Source organism: Chaetodon trifascialis, chromosome 19, assembly GCF_039877785.1.
Source record: "Chaetodon trifascialis isolate fChaTrf1 chromosome 19, fChaTrf1.hap1, whole genome shotgun sequence".
Classification (NCBI taxonomy): Eukaryota; Metazoa; Chordata; class Actinopteri; order Chaetodontiformes; family Chaetodontidae; genus Chaetodon; species Chaetodon trifascialis.
This window is the reverse complement of record NC_092074.1, coordinates 13,289,089-13,310,933: the sequence shown is the minus strand read 5'-3', so window position 1 is coordinate 13,310,933 and position 21,845 is coordinate 13,289,089. Positions and strand designations below refer to the sequence as shown.

Here is a 21,845-nt window from a genome sequence, read left to right as displayed (position 1 = left end):
CGCAACATCCCGTCTCCCTCCAGAAATAGCTAAAGAAACTCAACTCCTCAGCGTCACAGCTTGCGTATGCCTGTGTGTGAGGTACGGCACATGCACGTGCGCCTTTGTGTTAGCGCGGGGCTGACTTGGCTGCCACGGTAACCTGCATCATTGTAACCATAGTGATGGAGAGCAGGGGAGTGAGAGGGGGGTGCACGTAGAGGAAGGTGGGCATCGTAGCTATCCATCCCCCTGTGTGTGTGTGTGTGTGTGTGTGTGTGTGTGTGTGTGTGTGTGTGTGTGTGTGTGTAGTGCTCACTAATCACACAGATCTCTCTCTTCATATCTCTACATGCTGCATGTATGATTATGTTTAACTTTGATGTTAAAGATTTTGGACTATCCAACAATGTTTTTTCACTTCTTTTTACACTCTCATTCTTTGCTCTGTGTATCTGCAGCAATGAAGATGAGAAGATTGATCGTGCGCTCATGTCTACATGCTAAATATGATGCTGTGAAGCAGAGCAGCCTGCAGAATTCAACACTTTTATACTCCCTGAGGAGGGAGGTCTTTTATACAGAAGGTTGAATATGGGCCAATTTCTGATTGAGGATAAGGGTGTAAAAAAACTTTGGCTACAGTTTGTAGAACGTTACATGAGGTGAAGGAGTCTTGCTGAGCACAATTTAACTTATGTTAATGTTTAGCAAAGATATCAAACCCATATGAGTATGTATTTAAAACCAATTACGGTAAAACGTAATGCTTTCAGCAAGCAACTATTCAGCCAAAGGTTACCAGTTAGCACGGTCATCCTCTGACCAGTGAGGGTGATAATACCTGCATGAGAGGACGGAGGTCTGAGGGGCCTGAGGAGGGAGGTCTGAGGGGCCTGAAGAGGGAGGTCTGAGGGGCCTGAAGAGAGAGGTCTGAGGGGCCTGAAGAGGGAGGTCTGAGGGGCCTGAGGAGGGAGGTCTGAGGGGCCGGAGGAGGGAGGTCTGAGGGGCCTGAAGAGGGAGGTCTGAGGGGCCTGAAGAGAGAGGTCTGAGGGGCCTGAAGAGAGAGGTCTGAGGGGCCTGAAGAGAGAGGTCTGAGGGGCCTGAAGAGGGAGGTCTGAGGGGCCTGAAGAGAGAGGTCTGAGGGGCCTGAAGAGGGAGGTCTGAGGGGCCGGAGGAGGGAGGTCTGAGGGGCCGGAGGAGGGAGGTCTGAGGGGCCTGAGGAGGGAGGTCTGAGGGGCCGGAGGAGGGAGGTCTGAGGGGCCGGAGGAGGGAGGTCTGAGGGGCCTGAAGAGGGAGGTCTGAGGGGCCTGAAGAGGGAGGTCTGAGGGGCCTGAAGAGAGAGGTCTGAGGGGCCTGAAGAGGGAGGTCTGAGGGGCCTGAAGAGGGAGGTCTGAGGGGCCTGAAGAGGGAGGTCTGAGGGGCCTGAAGAGAGAGGTCTGAGGGGCCTGAAGAGGGAGGTCTGAGGGGCCTGAGGAGGGAGGTCTGAGGGGCCGGAGGAGGGAGGTCTGAGGGGCCGGAGGAGGGAGGTCTGAGGGGCCTGAGGAGGGAGGTCTGAGGGGCCTGAAGAGAGAGGTCTGAGGGGCCTGAGGAGGGAGGTCTGAGGGGCCTGAGGAGGGAGGTCTGAGGGGCCTGAAGAGAGAGGTCTGAGGGGCCTGAGGAGGGAGGTCTGAGGGGCCTGAGGAGGGAGGTCTGAGGGGCCGGAGGAGGGAGGTCTGAGGGGCCTGAGGAGGGAGGTCTGAGGGGCCAGAGGGGGGAGGTCTGAGGGGCCTGAGGAGGGAGGTCTGAGGGGCCTGAGGAGGGAGCTCTGAGGGGCCTGAGGAGGGAGCTCTGAGGGGCCTGAAGAGGGAGGTCTGAGGGGCCTGAAGAGGGAGGTCTGAGGGGCCGGAGGAGGGAGGTCTGAGGGGCCTGAAGAGAGAGGTCTGAGGGGCCTGAGGTGCCAGAGGGGGGAGGTCTGAGGGGCCTGAGGAGGGAGGTCTGAGGGCCTGAGGAGGGAGGTCTGAGGGGCCTGAGGAGAGAGGTCTGAGGGGCCTGAAGAGAGAGGTCTGAGGGGCCTGAGGAGGGAGGTCTGAGGGGCCTGAGGAGGGAGGCCTGAGGGGCCTGAGGAGAGAGGTCTGAGGGGCCTGAAGAGAGAGGTCTGAGGGGCCTGAGGAGGGAGGTCTGAGGGGCCTGAGGAGAGAGGTCTGAGGGGCCTGAAGAGAGAGGTCTGAGGGGCCTGAGGAGAGAGGTCTGAGGGGCCTGAAGAGAGAGGTCTGAGGGGCCTGAGGAGGGAGGTCTGAGGGGCCTGAGGAGGGAGGTCTGAGGGGCCTGAGGAGGGAGGTTTGAGGGGCCTGAGGAGAGAGGCCTGAGGTGCCAGAGGGGGGAGGTCTGAGGGGCCTGAGGAGGGAGGTCTGTGAGAGGTTCATAAAGCCTCAACATCATTAAATTAGACAATTAAAAAGAAACACAGTAGTGGCAAGGTGACCTGAAATCTTCCTTTTAGCCAGACACGGACAAAGCTCAGCAGTAGTGAAATAACAAGAACACTGAATCATTTGAAGCTTAAAAGCATTATAGGTATCAAGGAACTTATGAATTATTAATCCCTTACTAAAGCTCAAACGACAAACAGGCTTTCTTTTTTCCAGGGAGCACAGTGAAGACAAATAGCTATAAGCTATAATGAAGGAAACAGTTGAAGTACACTTAGATATCAGCATGAGGCACGTTAGGAGACCTGATATGAGCAGAAAAATGGGACGGAGGGACAATTCAGCAGAGTGTATCGAGTGTTTACAGCACAGGAGTGAGTGTTAACAATCTGCGTAGGAGCAGAGAAATGAAGTCCTGATCAGCTTTTAAATTGTCTGACAATCAATTCAACACACAGAGAGAGAGAGAGAGAGGGAGGGAGGGAGGGAGGGAGAGAGAGAGAGCGAGAGGGAGGGAGAGAGAGAGAGAGAGAGAGAGAGAGAGAGACCCATGAGGACACTCAGGCTTATTGACCTACATGTCAACATGGTGTGCTGTAGGAGCAGAGAGGCTGTAATTATCACTCAGCGTGTGTGTGCATGCACGTGTGTGTGTGTGTGTGTGTGTGTGTGTGTGTGTGTGTGTGTGTGTGTGTGTGTGTGTGTGTTGGGGGGGTGCGGATTTGGACGTCACAGTGTCATAAACAGAAATAGGCAACAAGGAGAAGACAGGGAGGGGTTTTGCAAGACAAGTGAAAGACAGAAATAAAGAACAAGTATTTTAATTGTTTTCATTTTTCAGGTAAATATCCGACTCCAGCTCCCCAAATGTGAGGATTTGCTGCTTTTCTATATTTCATATTACAGTATGTTGAATTTACTAAAATGCTGGTCGAACAAAACAACATCTGAAGTACCTGTGATGTTTTTTAACACTGATGATTAAATGATGAGAATAATCGCTTCTTCCCACCTCCTGTACTCCACTTCCTCCCCCTGCCTCCTCTCTTTCCAAAGTTCCTCTCGATTACAGCCCTCCTTTAATTACTTAGCTGCAGACTCCCGTCCACAGCTGCTTACAATAAGTATAACACAAAAAGTCGACGCATTTTTGCAAATCCCATAATCCAAAGTGGGCTTGTAAACAAGAGAGGCAGCAGCCAACAATGTAAGGCTTTGTTTTTCCCTCTCCCTCTTCTCCTACACTCTCTCCGCACCTCGCCGTCTCCCTCCTGCTCTGCTTCTCTCTGCCCCTTCCCTCTGTTTTCATTTCGATCTCTTATGGAATGTAAATACAGCAACCGAGTGACCACCGCGCCGGGGACTTCAACTTCAATCTCGCTCCCTTTAGAGCTTCAGAGCAGGCATGGGCTTCATGTTTTACGATCTTACTGGCTCCAGATGTGCGTGGCGATGCTTGAGGGAGCCTGAAGGGTTATTTTTTAGTGTGTGTGTGTGCACGTGTGTGCGGTGCTGTAATGAGTTAAGGTTGAGGTTAAGGTCAGCCGTGTTACAGTGAGGTCTGAAGCCAACAATGGACAGAATGCCCTAATGACTGCGCACAAACATCCATCCAGTCCTCAGCTGTGCCGCTCTGCCCTCAGGGTGTTTCATTTCTGGCCAACTCAATCTCAGCCATCTCAACAAATAACAGCCCTTCTCATGCACCCATGCACGTCAAGCTATACTGTTCAAGATGTCTGGTGCATTGTTCCTGAATCAATTCCAGCATGTAAACACAGGAAATGGCACGCATGCCAACATCTGTAACATTTTTGCTCCCCTCTCTCTGCATGTGTTTGCAGACAGAAAGGCTTAACAGTTGAACACAAACACAGAGCTGTGTGTGTGTGTGTTTCTAACTCCGAACATCTGGGTATTTGTTGCATACCTTACACGAAAACACTCCAGGAGCCAGCGCTGCCAATATTACAGCTGTCAGACACTTGAGCAGGCTTCCACACTGCAGGAATGTTGGATTTCCTGACCTTTGCGTGCTAATAATATATTCACAGTCTTGCTGCTTGTTGCTCCCTCAGAGGTACAGTCATCATAACAAGCTGATCTATTCTTTCTCCTTGAGCTGAGCCTCACTCAGGCTTCTTCTCCATCTGTCCTTCCTCAACACTAGCCATCCCCTCATCGCCTGCGCCCCGCACATGCAAGAAAAGCATGGCACGGTGCCTCGTTTCACTCCATAAAGGCGCGCGCGCACACTCGAGAAAACACACATGCATACGTCCTCCCAGTGCTTCACCCCCGTCTCTCTTTCTCTTTGTCTCTCTCACTCACACACACACACACACACACACACACACACACACACACACACACACACACACACACACATACACACACACACACACACACACACACACACACACACACACACACACACACACACACACACACACACACACACACACACACACACCTCAGAGAAAGCCTCTCGCATTCCCACAAGCGTAGAAGCGCTTTGGAGAAACTGGATGGAGCTGCCTCGTCTCTAACCAGCTCAGAGGAATAAAAACACGCTGTACGTGCAGCTTTACTCTGCTCACTATCTTTTTCTTAAAAAGCCAACAACAAAAGATGAGATTTTTCTAGAAAGAGTTACATTTTTCTGTCTTTTTTTGGACGTGGAGTCAAGTTGTTTGGGGGCGAAAATCGGGACAGCGAGTTTTACGCATTACGGTCAGGAGGGACGAAGCAGCGGCGTCTTTTTTTCCAGTGAAAACAACGAATATTCCGCTGCACGGGGGAGTTATAAGTGACAGTTTACGACTTTAAATAGGCGGAATGTTTTGAAGGGTTTTCCTTCAGTCGTAATTAGGAGCGCGTCTCACCGCCCTCATTATCTTGAGCGCACATTCGCTCCATAAGGCGTAAAACGGGCTCCTCGCCTAACAAAGTCATTAAAATAGACACTTTGAAAGCGCGCAACCTCAGTTTGACCCAGACAAAGTGTGATCGTCTCCATGGAGGATCTTGCTCGGGAGTAAGGACTGTGCTGCTGTTTCCAAACCCTGCATGGGAGCTGACCCGTCCCCGTGTCATCTGCATTTTCTCCGGCATGGCATTTCAGGGGAAGTAGCCTTCAAAGTGGAAGATGGCTTTTTACTTCCCTCCAGGTTGCAGCCTGATCCCAGTCCATGCCTAATGGCACAGTGACAGAGAAAACTCGGCTTCTTGCAAAGGTAAGAACCGCGCTGTGTTTGACCTCTCCAACTCTTAACACGCTGGCTTTGTAACGATTCAACTCGACAGCCCTGCAGTCTATCTTTCTTATTACCATCCATATTTAATCACGTTCCCTTTAATATTTGATGAAAGAGGAAGTTTAACATTATGGCAGCGTCTATTCTGTCGTTCTACTGGAGCCTAACTGATGGACAGGACTTGACCAGCATATTATCTGTTGTTGTGTTAGTGTCTGTTTTAGGCATTGATGGATTTATTGGAGAGGGAACACTATGGTCTGCTCATTGTGCCAAGGGGGAGATGATCCCTGCCTGTTATCTCTTTACTGTAATTCACACTTCTCAGTAGCCGAACAAGGCATCATGTCAATATTCATGCTTTGAAGATGGGTCAAAGGTCATCATTAAAGGGTCAGTGGTCATTTTCAGTAAAAACTTCAAACTTTATTAAAGACCAGACATGTTTAAGACAAAGAAAATTAACTGGTCCAAAAAAATGTTGAAAATTACATCTTCTCACACTGAAAAATCCAGAAACTGATGGGAACAAGTTGTGCAAGTTGCACATCTGACTATGATTGGCTCCCAGTTGTGATGTCACATCCCGCTCCTATGTGCATGTCCTCAGATTTAAAGATGGAGCTGGTAACGCTGGATTCAATCCAATGGGAAAAAAGCAAGTTTGCTAAGCTCTCAGCGTTGTTAGTCGAATATTTCCAAAACAACTCTGTTAAATGGCACAATCATATAAAGACAAGCAAAACAGCTCTTCTTTCGCAGCCGCTCACTTGCTCTTTGGCCTAGGTGTTATGCTATGAGCGCAGTGCAGCGCTAACCGCTAACCAAGTCCAACTGTGTCTCATTGACATGCAAGAGACCGGGTGCTATTTATTTTTTTTGTCAGAGCATTTGATTCATCGATTGCTGTCGGGACGTTAAGAGATTCCCTACAAGTTTAAGAGAAAATGCTTTTAAAACACCCTCAGGATGAGCACGGGGACATGTGTTGAATGTGAAAACAGCCTTCTGGTGTCAAACGCTGCACATACATCATTCTGCACAGTGAAGGTCAAACATCCCCGCGAAGGAAGAACAAGAAAAATAGATTTTTAAGTGGAGGAGGATTTAATAAGTGGTGCTTTGCCTCGGGTTTTATTGTCTTTAGAGTGATGTGAACGAGGATGGAGAATTAGGAGTAACTCTCACCTTGAGAGCTGTTTGGGTGACACACTGAGCCTAATGGCTCATAGTGAGACGCTGCCAAACATTTTCCGCGGTTTAATTTGAGAATCATTAAGAAGTCATGCGAAATATCAGATAATCCCCCTTCACACATATCCACTAACTGGATAATCCCGTTTAAATACCCCTAGGTCAGCAGTTCCTTCACTTTGTGGCTGCAAAGCCTCCCACAGAGAGATGTGCAAGCCCACAAACCACCACCCCCCAAAAATAGTCCATCCTTCAGACCCCATCCAGGAAAATATTCTTGTTTATCTTAAATTTTTCGGCTAAGAATGCCTTAAAGGCGAAATTGCATAAGAACTGTTAGCTTGTGGATTGGGTGCCGCTGCTGCCGGGCAGATGGGGGCAGCCTCAGGATGAGTGTGGATGACTGACGGAAGATCAGGTCGGTGAGGAAGACAGAGTGAGTCATTCTGCTGGAATCAACAGGGGGCTCACTTCAGTACACACACGCTAACACACACACACACACACACACACAATCTTGGCGTGAACATCTGATGATTCAATTCCAAAGTTGATTCAATTGAGAAGTGCTGAATTGATCACAGGAGGCAGCGACACTGATGCAGCGTGAAGGACGCCAGACTTAAAAAAAACAACAACATATGATCAAAATAATGAGGAAGAAGACAAGATGGTGGGGAGGGCGCGGGATTTGACACTCGAGTGCTCGCATCAGAAAATGTGCTGCGGAAAGGTCAGCGGGAAAACACAAAGTGACATATTCTCCAGACAGATGACTCATCATTGACCGTGAGTCTGTAGGAGTAAAGTGATGCACAAACACGAGCTCGCTGTTCATCCTTTGCTCATGCTTGTTCCTCCTCTTCCTCTTTCCCGCTCAGTTCTCTTCATCCCTCCAATTCTTCTCGAATGAGCTCCAATTTGCTTCGGAACTTACAATCAAATGGACATGGAGCACTGTTTTAATTTAAAAAAACCCAAACAGTAGTCTTCCTCTTAAAAGGCCTAAAAGGGGGATGTGGACTTCAGTCAGTCAGGGTTCTGCCTCGGGCTCATGTAGAGGTCTGATAACTCTGGATCCAGCCAGACCCAAACTTCCAGGTATCATATTTAATTTCAGTCCGCTCTGTGACTCATTTCTAATCAGTGTCACGGTAGAAAACAGGACATTCAACATTGTGAACCCACTCAGCCGTGGAAAATGATCGCTGCAAGTTTTAAAAAAGCCATTTTCTCAGCTCAAGTCCGGCTGCACAGGTGTTTTTTGCCTGATTACAGCTCTTCTCAAGACTGCGTGTGCTCACCGACGGAGCTTAATTCACATCCTCCCTCCTTCCCTGTACTTGTTAGAGTGACATATGGTGGCGTCATATAACTCCCAGCAGTCTCATTCTGTCAACCTGAGCAGAGGGTTAACGGCGTCTTCTTATATCACAGTTACAGTAATTACCACTTTCTAATTGTGTACAAGTCAGCATTCAAGCTGAGTTTTCTGAAAGCGCCAATATATCCAACTTGATTCTTGAAATACGGAAATTCCAGATATTCCATTTTTCTTTTGACAACAACATGAATTCAGTTTCTTCAATTAAACCTTTTGTTTAATTGGACGTCCCTGAAGTAACATGAAGCATTTATGGACTGTGGATTCACAGTCACTACTCAACACTCGCAAGCCGCTGCAGACTCTTTCAATCCAAGATGGCGGTTCCTCTTCAAACATTTCCAGTTGTCTTCACAGCCTGTCAGGGATCACCCCCCCCCCCCTCACCCCCCCCCCCCCGTTTGTAGGGAGCAAACAGCAACACGATGAGCTGGTAGCAGAGGGATCTTTGGTCAGTAGAGTGACTGAGATCGCCTCGTTTGGTCAAGCGGCTGTGGGGTGCTTCTCTGCGGCCGACTCTGACCTCTGACCTTTCCGGAAAAGCAAACACAGAATTCCACTTCAGTGGACACACAAGTGGCTGTGATAAAAAAAAAAGCTGTACCTGCTGTGAGGCACATCACGCGCTATAATTCGTCTCACAGCTTTGTGTCACATCATATCTCTGTGATACCGCCCCTGTCACACACTGCCGAGGGTGGTCTTGCGTGTGGCAGCATATTATGTGCCACTAACTACAATATTGAAGAGTAACGTTTAGGAAAGTTGTGTACATTGTAGTGAGGATCATCCCTCACAGGAAACTGTTCATTTTTGTCAGAGTTATCAATGTGTAGTAACATTAACTGCAGAAGGGCGAGTTTTGAATACTCCTCCATGTTACTGTGTTTATGGAAGCTTTAAGAGCATCTCAAAATCAAGACTCTGCTGCCAAAAAGCTTCACATTAGAGAGCGATTTTGTCTGGAAAATAAAACCCAGGAGGCAAAAAAAGCAATCATGAACCTTGTAAAAAGGAACATGTGAACTTCTTCCATTACAGGTTGATGGTTTCGGGGTTTTTGGAAGGTGCGTGGTAAGAGGATTTCCAAAAACTGTTGTAGCGGCATTTACTCCCACTGCCCATTTGGTAAAGTGATTATCTACTTTTTTATGCACAGTAAAGTGTTGATTGGGCTACACTATTTGCCACAATACTACACTGTACTATATTATATACATACATATGTATACTACTATACTATACTACTCCACAGTACATGGCACTATACCACACTGCATACAATTCTGTACATACTTACTGCACTGTATTGTATTATACCATATACTTATTATCCTATACTACATTATATCGTTCTACTATACTAGACTACTTGACAGTATATGAAACTATACTATATAGTATAGTATACTGCACTGTACAGCATTATACTATACTGCACTATAGTGTATTATACTATATATTATACTATACTGTAGTGCACCATATTATACTATACTGCACTATATAAGACTATACTATATTGAACTACTGTATATATTATACTACACTATACTTTGCTGTACTATACTGTTCTGTACTGTGATTTCTTTGACCTAACATGAAATGGAAGATTTCTCTTGACAACAGCAAAAGAAATGTCAAACATGGCACTAAATCCACTGGTATCTAATACCAGTGCATGAACATGCTCTTTTCCAGTCACCTGAACTCTGTACAGTTTTGCTTGACAGTGTAGGTGTACTTTGAAATAAAGTACTTAGCTTGTACTGGGCGTTAAAACTTGACAGTCCCTTTATTTCAGTATTTGAAGTTAAAAGCAGTATCTAGCACAGTCTGTCAAAAGATCAGATATTGTTCACTGCATATTTGCCCTTGGCGCATGCAGGTAATTTCCCTCAGTCCTTGCAATAGAGGAGAAAGTAAAGTACCTTTTGATATTCTGAATGTAAAACTTGAGTTTTGCAGGAATAGTCAGGAAAAACAAAACATCCTGGAGAGTGTTGCTCTAAGGGTCGTCTTCCCACCATTAGTGGTAGTTTGACTCCAGCTGCATGATGTCATGGCAGGTGACCTTAAGTGCTGCAGCAGGGGGCATTTTGTCCGTCTCGCCATTTAAATCCATTTAGGTAGACAGCGATACAGTATTACATTTATTAGAGCAATTTGGCCTCACTTAACCTCAGCAGAGCGGTTTCTGATACAGAAACAAAAACACATGACCCACTCTAGCTGTAATGTGAGGCATGACAGATACAAATTTTTCCCTCCTGAGCACGCTCCATTTTTTATCTTCCTGCTCATTCCTCTCTCATTACATCTTCCCCTTTTACTCTATTTGTGTCAATACTAAATGCCTTTCTCCATGACGTATCAGCGTACAGTTCGCTGAAGTGAGTCACTTGAGACCAACTTTTTTCGGCTTCCTTCTAGAGTCAAAAAAAGCCCCTGGAGTTTGTTATGTGTAGTTCAAAGCACCTCCTCCGTTCTCTCGCTTCCCGTCTTCCCCTCTAGCTGTCTCCTTCAGCTGCTGACTTCTCGTATCTTTACCCCCGACGTCTCCTTGCTTTGTGTTTCTATCCCACCTGTCCTGTCCTCTTTCCTCGTCTCTCTCTCATGTGTGGAATTCAGGGAGAATTGTAGAGCTTCGGCACAAATCACCAAAACAAGATGAGAGATAATTAACACCCCGAACGCAATGCTAATGTGTAAATGTTGAAAGTGCAAAAAAATGCATGTTTTTTTTTTCTTGCAAGCATCTTTCATGCCAAACTGTTCATCCCTGGTGTCTCCTTCTCACCGTCTCCTCTTCTCATTTCATCCCACTTGCCAAATGCCTATTGTCTCCCTCCATTCCCTCCCACTTCTAATCCAGCATCCTCTGCCGTCTCCCCCTTTCCTCCCCGTCTCACTGGGGTGAGACTGAAATCATTCCAAAGCACCAGCGAAAACATACAGGTTTGTTTTTGCCCCGTATCCTCACACAGGAATAAAAAAATGAATCAAAATGATCCACGGGAAATGCCCCTCTGTCTCAGGGACGTAGTGTTAATGATATAGCTGTCATTCCTGTGCGCACAGCTGGTAGTTGCTATAGAAACGTGTCACCTTGCAGCAGCACATGTTGTTGCTATAGGGACAACACATCACGTGACGTCTCCTATAGATAGGTAACTTGTCGTTATCATGCTACAAAAGGCATTTCCTCGCTCAAGGACGCAACACATGTAGAGGGGTGTCACAGCAGAGGGAAATCTCCGCTCTGCATGAGATGATGTTTTTAAAATGGGAACTCATGCAAGTGCATGTCCAAATGTTTAAATGTCTCAGAGTAGCAGAATCAATCTGCTCCCTGGAGGGGGGGGTATCATTATAATAGTCTTAATAGTTTTCTTGCCTTACTGTGAGGATGCATAGATTTGAGTTATTAATAGGTGATTGCATGGAGGCTAATTCGTGATTCATTAAAGACTAATTTAGAAAAGTGCTTATTAAGGCAGTGAAGTGGAAAATGGAGCAGTGGATTTCGCATTATTCATGAGTTTTATCTAATAGGTGGTGGAAAAAAATGTATATTAACATTCATACAGTCTGTGTATGATCATGATATATTCAGCAAAAAAAGGGCAATGTTGCTGCAGAAAACAGCCAATTTGTCCCTCTGAACAGACACAGTGAATTATTTCTTTAATTCCGCACGCATTGAAAGCAGGTTCACACGCAGTGCGAACGCCCAGCGCAGACCCGCTGATTGGTGTGAGGTGTCGAGTGCGGTTGCTGAATATTACCTTGGCATTTGCTGTGGTCACCGCACAGGTCCAGCGTGTTCTCCACAGCAGAGAGCCGTGTTGTGTCAGAGCCTGAGTGGTTTCTCGTTAGGCTGCTGCTGTGCCTGTTATGGCGGCACTTTGTTCTCTCGGCCGTGCTTGTTTCTTACGCCCGCCTTGTTGAAACTACAGATGCACATGGCTTGTTTTGGCCTGTCATCACTGGCAGGAACAGCACTCTGCTCTCCTTTATTGTTGTGCCGCCTCTTCCAACCCCCCCCACTTTATCTCCTTCAAAAGTTCCTACCATTGTTTTTTGCTGTTGAGCTCTTTGCGCAGGCTTTCAGTTTGCAGTCATGACTCAGTAGCTGCAGTTACATGCACTGTTTTATCATTTTGATTGAACTCATTCTGAATTGAAGATTTCGAGTCACCTGTTCTCAGGGATGTGATCTAACACATGAGACTGGTATTATTGTAGCTAACGCTGTCTAACGTTAGAGGGTGAGGCTGTGTTGTCAGGTAAACTTTCCAGAAATGCTATCTTCAACATCATCTCAAGTCTTCAGCCTCTCCATCACGTGATTCATCCTCAAAACCCACATCAATGCAACAGTCAGTGACGTTTGCCAGAGGTCGCACTCCCATTACTTTGTCCATGCTTTTGTAAAAGGGAAGTTGGTGGAGTCAGGTTTAAGCTCCCCCTCTGCAATTGAACATTCAATCAGTTTGGGCCTGTCACTCTGTTTGAGGTGTTTATATGCAGCATTTGTAATGAGTTTAGGCTTTTAAACTGATTATAATCCAAATATTAGACTCCATATAAACAAAGCTCGTGTTCAGGTCACCCAGGTAGGTGCAGTAATGTACAGCTATAACTGCCTCATCGTCTTCTCCATCCCACTTCACCCCCTCCTGTTCCTTTATTCCCGTTGTCATCTTTTCTCCCATTTTTTTCGTCTCCCCTGTTTCCTTTTCTTTATCCTTCCCCTGAACTGCCATCCATCCCCTTCTCATTTTTCAGTAAACGGAGGAAATCTCTCCCCTTGCTCTTGAAACACTGTGTGGGTTCCCGTGTGACGCACACCAAGGAGTGAAAAGAGAGAATCAAGTACAGAAAGAGAGAGGGAGCGCAGAAAAACCCGAGAGAAGAGGCTGGTTGTGTTTGTCCTTGTGTGATTCACCATCTGTGGTAAAGCACTCTCCTACAGCAGAATTACCAGTAAGATGATTGACATGAAAAATACATTAAGATGTGAGAAGGAGGAAAGAGGGTAGGAGGAGAGTACGTCTAGTCTTCTGTGTGATTCACAGTTACTTTAAATACTAAAAGCTTTGTCTGATTCGAATCAATAAAGCAGACTTTACTGCTTTGAGATATGTAGAAGAAAAGAAAGGAAGGCAGTGAGAAACAGGAAAGGAACCAAATAAAAGAAAATTAAAATTAGAGACAGATTAAAAATAGATCTGAGAAGACAGAGGGGTAGGAGGAGGAGAAAGACAAACAGAGAGATGAGATGAGAACGAAAGCTCGGGTGGAGGAGAAGGAAGAGCGGGAAGGAAAAAATTATTCAGGATCACAACCAGAATGCATTAGCCAACAGACTGAGGGCGAGAATGGAGGAGGGAGGGGGAGATTTACAGATAGTGTGTTCTTGGAGAAATAAAAAGAGGGTTGTGGAAGCAAGGAGGGAGAAAGAGATTACAAAACAGACAAAGGTCATGGGTGTCCTCGTGTTCCCATGCTAAATCTGTTCTATCCTCTTATAAACAAAGACATTACTATTACTACTGTGCCACAGACCATCCTCCCAAAAACACGTCCCTAAAGGTCGTCTGTGCAGGCAGTTCATTACAACCCACATTTACGTTTCTTAGGCAGCGATTGGCGGCTGTAATAATCATGAGGGGAGCAAAGGAGGAAGTCAGGTGACCACTGCTCGTATCTTGACTTAATTTAACTTTAGTTATGTGACATACATAAACACAATCAAGTGGTCTTGTCGCCGAAACCTAAGCAAACTGCAACCGTTCTCAATTATTTACCATGTTTAAAACTGTCAAACAGTATTTACTGAATGTAACTCCAGTTCTCTGAGTTTGTGCGCCTGTCGCTGAGACGCTTCAACGGTTATATACGATGTTTTGGAGTCTTGGCAAACAATCTATTCTGTTGTTTAGGTATGAGGACATGTTGGTACTAGGGGTTGATGATATGACCTAAAATTAAGCATTTCAATAGCATTTAAATGACAGACAACCTGAAGTATTCGGCAGTCAGTGTACCATGGGGCATGTCTATCAAGTACATTTACATACAGCGTATGTGGCACACAGCAGAGGGGGGCTTCCTGTAACAACGAAACCAGCTGAGCTGAAGTGTGGCGATAACATCAGCTCTGGCATGACAGAGCAACATGAAAACAGTTTCCCATATCCAAGCTGCTTCTCTGGTTATTTAATTGGCTTCAAATGAGGCTTAACAGTCACAGTTTCTACTGCCTGTCCAGCGTGAGGCTCTACAATAGCTGCTGCTAGCCGCATTAGCCGCGGAACATGCTAATGCCACATTCAACAGGCTAACCAGCAAAATATACAGCAACATAGAAATTGCAAAATTTACATGTCTGAAGTTTGAAGTTGGGATCAGTCCATCCTTGAGCTTCAGCTTTGAAGCAAACAAGTTGTTGTGGGGACATTTCCGTCAGGTTAATCCAGTGGGTCTTCACTTCCTTGGATGGTAGGAGTAGATGAAGGCTTTTGTGTTGGTTCTCGCAGCCAACATCAGAGAAATTGGTGTTCTTTACTTGTAATATCACCTTCTAAGAAAAGCAAGAAAATTAAGCAGAATGATTTCCCAGTAAAAGTCCATGTGAAGGTGGTGCTCAAGCTGCTCCACAGCTGTTCACTGGTAACCCTTCTGTATGGTGACATTAAGTTGCCAGAATTTGATCTGAATAACAATACTTGAAATTTACATTCAGATTTTGTACCATTGTAATTCAACACCAAACATACTCAGTTTAATCCTCTTAGTGCTAAACAGGACAATGCTAATGTGCATGTGCACCAAGATTAATGGGCATTTAAACTCAAATGAAGGCTCCCAGAATAAGGCTGTTTGTTTTAAGCCCTCTTCATTTTAATAACTATTAATAGGCGTCTGAGCAGCTGGTGAGCACACAGTCTGTGATTAATTCGAATAATATGTCAGAACGCACTATATTTCCAATTTTATAAGTGCAACAACATAAATAAGGATAAATATAAATAAATTACTGATCAGAACTGAGATGAAGAGACAAGCAACATGTGTTTCTCTCTCTGTCTGTTTGCCTTCTATTTCTATATCTCTTATCATCCTGTTTCCTGAGTTTCTCTCTCACACACACAGGAAGAATACAGTAAACAAATATCCAGCAGGAGTGTGTGACCACATACAGTAAGCACACACACGCACACACATTCTAAGCCCTGCCAGTGTGCGCCTGAAGTCTGGCCTCCAACAACAAAACATCGCCAGTAAACAGAGGAGACTGTTGTACTGTTAACATTTAAAGAGCATTTCTCAAACGTGGAAAGACGCTGAAAGTCTGACAGTTTCTCTGTAAAAGTATGTAAAAAACTGTCACCTGCACCTTTTCAAAAGTCACTGCCGTGCATGAGGTGACATGCCTGCGTAACATAAAACAAACAGAGCTGTGATACCTTTAACTGGTTCAATCTGCTTGATTGTGAGTGATGATGCACTCTGAATATTAAGTGTCTTTACAACTATATCCAGAGCATCTGGGAGATGTGGACTATGCAGAAATACATATGTGCACCCCCAGACCTGTTCTTAAATATGGTTGTTGGTCATGTTTTCTTTCTGTGCATCTAAATGGATGTTTTCAGCTGTTTTTTTCCAGTTGCATATTTTTATGTCCATGTAAGAAATACCCAGGAAACAGCTACAGTACATGCTAAAGTCATTACTAATATGTTTCTGTATGTGTATCTGCAGGTTCAGTATGACTGCAGCAGCAGGTGTGCTAACAGGCTTGGCTAAGCTAAAACGCCAAGACTCTGCTCGCTCGCAGCACCGGCCTATACCACCTGCATCGCCAGGCCTGGGAAACCCCGCCCCAGAGTCTGCCCCCAGGTGATTGTCTACATGCAAGGATCCCTTGGTTTTTGGCAAAAGTGCAACTACTTTGGGCAACAGGAACCTGGTAGCAGTTTAATTGCATGTGACTCATGAGCAGTGCTGGTTTTAATGGTACAAAAAGCCAGCACTGACTGAAGTGTTACGTCCATGCATGCTTTTGAGATCACTGTACATTTCTGTATGGTGGCTCTAATGTCACTGACTGTCAATTCTCTTTTTTTCCATACTTTTCAATCAGAAAACGGAAACGACGCACTGATGTTGTGGTAGTGCGCGGTAGGCTCCGCCTCTACTCCGCTTCTGGGTTTTTCCTCCTCCTGGGACTCGTCATCCTGGCCATAGGGATCGGCATGGCGACCCTGGGTTACTGGCCGCACAGTGAAGCCGTGCCCTCAGCCAAATCGCACACTGAAGGAGCCAAGACGGCTGCCACAGAGGAGGCCGTGACAAACTCCAGCACTAGTGGGAATGTGCAAGGTAGGAGTCAGTTCCTCTGAGCTGTGTCTGAAAACTTAGATACTTGCTCCATGATTTAGGAACTCAAACTCCTGATATTAAATGGCTCTCACTCTCCATGCGTTCTGCATGCAGGTACACCCTCCAAGCAGAGTGGGGGTGCTCTGACACGGTTCCTGGAACAGCACCGTCACTCTGAGAGGATGAAGATGTTTGGACCCTTCACCATGGGCATTGGGATTTTCATCTTCATCTGTGCTAATGCCATTCTTCATGAAAACAGAGACAGAGAAACTAAGGTAGGGCTGAAATCAGGTGCTGGAGAATGAAATACAAGCCCTTCCAGTGGATTTTGAGGGTCTACAGACAAGCCAACAAGCTGTAACAGGAAATATAAACCGAGCCCATACTGCTTTGCAAGGTCTGAAACACTGATTTGTGCAGAAATTGGATCTAGGTTATCAAGCAATATTGACAACAATATATCAACTGTGACACACAAAAGCAAAGTCAGTAGAATATGTAGTTAGCATTCCTTCCCAACCCTGTTTTCTCATTTCTGCTCCTTCTCCACTCTCTACAAAATGAGGGGCATGCACACTGCAGTCATCCATATTCATCATCTCTACATAACTAACATGCAAATCATATTTCTGCCATCCTCCTTCCACCCATATCTCTGCAATTTTCATCTGATCACATTTCCTCTGCTCTTATGCCCTCTCCTTCCCTTCCTTGATGCGATTAGTCCTCTCCTCCTCCCTCCCCCCTTTCAGGTAATCCATGTGAGAAATATGTCTTCCAAGGTCATAAACATCCACCATATGAAACTGTAGATAGAATAATACTACTGTATGTTATAATGGACTACTAAACATCTTCTCAGGTAATCCAAAAACAAATACCACTGCTACTACTATTAATCTATTTCTTTGCTCTAGATCATCCATATGAGAGACATGTACTCCACAGTCATCGACATCCATCGCCTCAGGCAGAAAGAGCAGAAACAACACCATCAACGCAACAGCACCTATGCAAGAGAAGTTGGGGATCTCCGAGCCTTTGATGGCGATAACGCAGCACGGATGGCCAGCAACTCCCTCCTCGCGTTCTCTTCTCGAGCTGGAGGTGGCGGAGGAGTGTCTACAGAAGAGGAGGAGGTGCTGTTAGGGGACGAGGAGTTTCACAGACACAGGGAACTAGCTAAGTTGGATTGTACCTTTGCGGGGCTCCTGGCGCCGCTCTACAAGGATGGCCCCTTCTCTGGCCCGGGGCTCGGGTTGGCTCGCCCAGATTTGGCGCGCCACCAGTGGTCAGTGGACGGAGACGGGGAGAAGGGAGGACACCATGCACGCTCAATCGTCTCCTCCTCTATCTCTGCGTTTACTCTCCCGGTTATAAAACTCAACAACTGCGTTATTGACGAACCGGAGATGGAGGCGATTACTGAGGAGGAAAGAGGAGGAGAGAGGAGAGATGGAGAGAGGTCACAGCCTCTGAGCTCCATGGAGTCTCTGGTGGTTCCCGTAGCATCTGTTGCCAAGGCCTCCAAACCACCGGGCTTACACCGGAGCAACTCCGCCTCCTCCTCCTCTCACTGGTCCTCTGCCTCCCTCTCCCCCGCGCCCTCCTCTACCTCAGGCTGCTGGCTCTCCCCGGGAGCAGCCAGGACTGACTTTGGCTCCAACTCTTCCCTGCACATGCTCAGCAGCCACTCCAAATCCCTGGACCTGGAGCGAAGGCCGAGCATGCTCAGCGTGCACCCGGAGCAGCGGAAGCACCCCAGCTGGCCACGCCTCGACCGTAGCAACAGCAGCCGCAGTAACAGCGGCACCCGGGGCAGCAGTAAAGGCTACATGCGGCTGGAGGACAGGGACGAGCAAGGGGAGCGGCTGGCAGATGTGTCTCCATCCGCGGCAGAGAGGCGCGACTACAGTAAGCGGGAGAAGCTGCTAATGATATCGAGGTCGCATAATAATCTGAGCTTTGAGCATGACGAGTTTAACAGCAGCACACTGAAGAGGGGCAGCTCTGAGACTCGATTCTGAGGACCATGAACGAAAGGTTGAAGACAGTTCTGTCCTGTTCTGTAAACGGCTCTCCAGACAGTATGAGTGTACAGCGCAGTGGCTTCAGGGGGAAAGTGATGAGTTGAACAGCTGCACACCGGAGAGAGGAAACTCAAAAGTGGTTCTGAAGACACTTTCCTGAGCAGCAGGCTGGAGAGTAGTTACGAATGGACCAGCTTCAGGCCTCATGTCAGCAAGACGCTAAATGCCTGCAGTACCAGGTCCAGAGGTGCTGTTCTGTAGCTGACCCTGACCTGTGACCTCTGTGGAGGGAGGCAAGTGAAAACGGAAGTTCCCTTCAGGGATCAATACAAATAAACCACATTACATCATCCGCCGTCTTTACACAAACATAGTTCTAATAAAGTTTTAACAGGATCTCAAACCTGAGACGCTTTCGAATCGATAATGTTTCATTACAAAAGGTTTGGAAAATTGCTTTTCTTAAATTGCCACAAGGTTTGAATCGAGGACACACTGGAAGCGCTTTGAGCAAGTTTGTCCTCAGCGGGCAGCAGCGACACAGCGGTCTACATCTTTTGCTAGTACAGCACCTTTGGAAACAAAGTTCCAAAGTGCTTAATAGGGTTGTATACAGAGGCTGAGGCTGACAAAGGTTCACTTTTAATTTAACTGTATGGACACAAAAACAGATATGAAAACTAAATCCACAGAGAGTCAGCTTATAACTTATAGCCTGGTGTAGACCTATAGAAGAAAATGTAATGGCATTCTGCAGCAATGAGGCTCGTAAATCCAAAAGATATAGATATTAGTGCTAAAGTATTTGTTTTAACGGTGGCTTTAACACGTTTGTGTGTCCGTCTGATCTTCAGATTGTAGCAGATCCGTGCAAACTCAGACCAAACCAGTAACTATAATATCAATACAATATAGTGCGGATGTGACTTAAAATCAAGATACCAGACTGAGAAATACAATAAGGGAGTCCATGCTGCACTGCAGTCACATTATTGCTGCCCTTTCCCAAGAACAATAAGGTTTGTGTGTCTGCTACTGAAGACTAGAAGCAACAACCTCCATCTATGGCTCGGCTACAAACACTCAGGATTAGCAGTCTATTATTCATAAAGTGATCATATGCTGTAGATGTATTCACAAACCCACTCAGTATTAGCAAAAACCCAAAGTATTGAGTATTTGTTGACTTTGAGTATGACCAGTGGAATGATGAGATGGTAACAGCTTAATATTTCTAACATTACATTTAAGTCAGCCAACAAATTTTGGCTGTGCGCTATTGAAAAATCAATATCTGAAACCAAAAATCATTATAAAAGAGAGCATGAAGTCGTGGCATTACACTGGAGCCAGCGGTAAATCACAAGGCACACATTTATCTTGTGTTATCTTTAGAAATCCAGGGAGCTGTAATATTAAAGTCCAGCTGAAATGAAATTGCATTTTTTTTTTTGTCTGCTGCAGCAAATATATCTGCTCAGTAAATTCACATCTTATACTTTTTGGTTTCACGATGGCTCCCTCTGACCAGCAAACATGAACACGTCTTGTCCTGAACCTTAGCTTGTTGAACAAACAACCAAACAAATATTCTCCAGGGAAAAGTGCACTGCTAACATCGGTCTGTTAGACGCTGGTGCGGTCCTTCCTCTTAAAAACCACATTTCTGAAAACCCCCAATGATAACAACTATTAGCAAAACTATCTAAAAAATGTTTTTGAAGAGATTTCAGTTGGACTTTAAAGTGTGAGCCATGCTGTTTTCTGCTACAGTCCACCTCGTGTCTGCTTCTTATTTATTTTGTCTTACTGACAATATTCACCATTTGATGACTATTGCAGGTTTGAATTCAGCTATTAACCAACACAGTGGTTGGATGTCTCAGCATATTTTGCTTTTAACACATGTGAAGACATTGCTTTTGTCTATCTTCAGTATATGAGCTGATACGTTGCCCCCATATGGCTCAATGTCTCTGTTTCAGGTTCTGTTTGGTTGTCAGCTACTGTAACAGACGTATTAATGCAGTTAAAACATCTTCTGTGCTGCTTTTAATGCAGGACACGTCAACAACAGAACATCAACACCACATGAAAAAGACAGAGCCCTTTTTAAGAGTGCAGGCATTTTGCCAGAGAGCTTCATTAACTGGTTCCCAGCAGTTGATGAGTCAATGTTCAATTTTAGCCTCTCTCAAAATAAACAGTATTTTCGCTGAAAGATGTTTTGTCCTAATGAGTCTGTTTAACCGATACTGATTCGTACACATGGATTCACACACAGCAGCTCTTCTAGGGCCTTTTTCAGGGGTCAGAGGGAGGCAACATCATCTCTTGGGAGCATATGCACACTGGGGTTGGGTGGTTGGATGAATCTATTAGCATTCAACAGTCAACGGCAGATAGAGGCAGCTGGGAAAAACAGGTGAATTAGGGCTTTATTTTGACCAAACAGAACTGGCGATTGTTGGACTACAAAGATGGTTTTGGGGTAGACACACACCTGTGTGACGTCATTGGCAATCGCCGGTTGTTTGGCTGACAGTGGCCACTTGGAAAATTGTAACATATCATTGGCCGACCCTAGTACACACCTTAACAATACTCCCAAATACATCACTAATTCCCTGTCTTTCTCTCGCTTTCTTCCTCCTCCTCTCTTCATCTCCTGCATACAAAATAAGCAAAGGTCTGAATGAGTCATCATCAATTATCATATGCTCTGCAGCTCTGTGGGAACAACACACACACACACACACACACACACACACACACACACACACACGCATGCATACGTTCAAGCACCAACAACTTTACCTACAGGAAAGCATGCGTACATATTCCTCCTGAAACGCAAATACAGACACACAAAAGCATTAATACACACACACACTTACAATGCAATTCAGAAGCAGAAGGCTGATGAGGCGGTCTCATCCTCTGTGTTGCCGAGGGCACAGATGATAATCCTAACCCTCTCTGAAGGCAGGAAACATATTTAGGCAGCAGAGATGGATGATGTCGCATCCTGTTAACATTAAACTAAAATTACCTCGTCCTGCTGAGACTTGCACTCGCTCTCTTTGTTGCACCAGTTGAGGATTTTAACGTGAATATAAACCTTAAGGCCGAAGGCTTTTTTGAAACGACTGCAGTGCCTTCAGCGGTCAGCTCAGTGTTGTTGTTTTAATCA

The 21,845-nt window shown here is 45.8% G+C and overlaps 1 protein-coding gene across 1 annotated transcript; it reads left to right on the top strand.

Annotated features, from left to right (window-relative positions):
* Positions 1 to 4,869: 4,869 nt before the first annotated feature.
* On the top strand, positions 4,870 to 20,870 carry tmem200a (transmembrane protein 200A). Its single transcript, XM_070988149.1, has 5 exons — positions 4,870 to 5,626; positions 15,999 to 16,136; positions 16,381 to 16,619; positions 16,734 to 16,897; positions 17,540 to 20,870. Exons 2-5 carry the CDS (start codon positions 16,006 to 16,008, stop codon positions 18,647 to 18,649), a joined length of 1,644 nt encoding a protein of 547 aa, XP_070844250.1. The 5' UTR covers positions 4,870 to 5,626; positions 15,999 to 16,005; the 3' UTR covers positions 18,650 to 20,870.
* Positions 20,871 to 21,845: the final 975 nt, after the last annotated feature.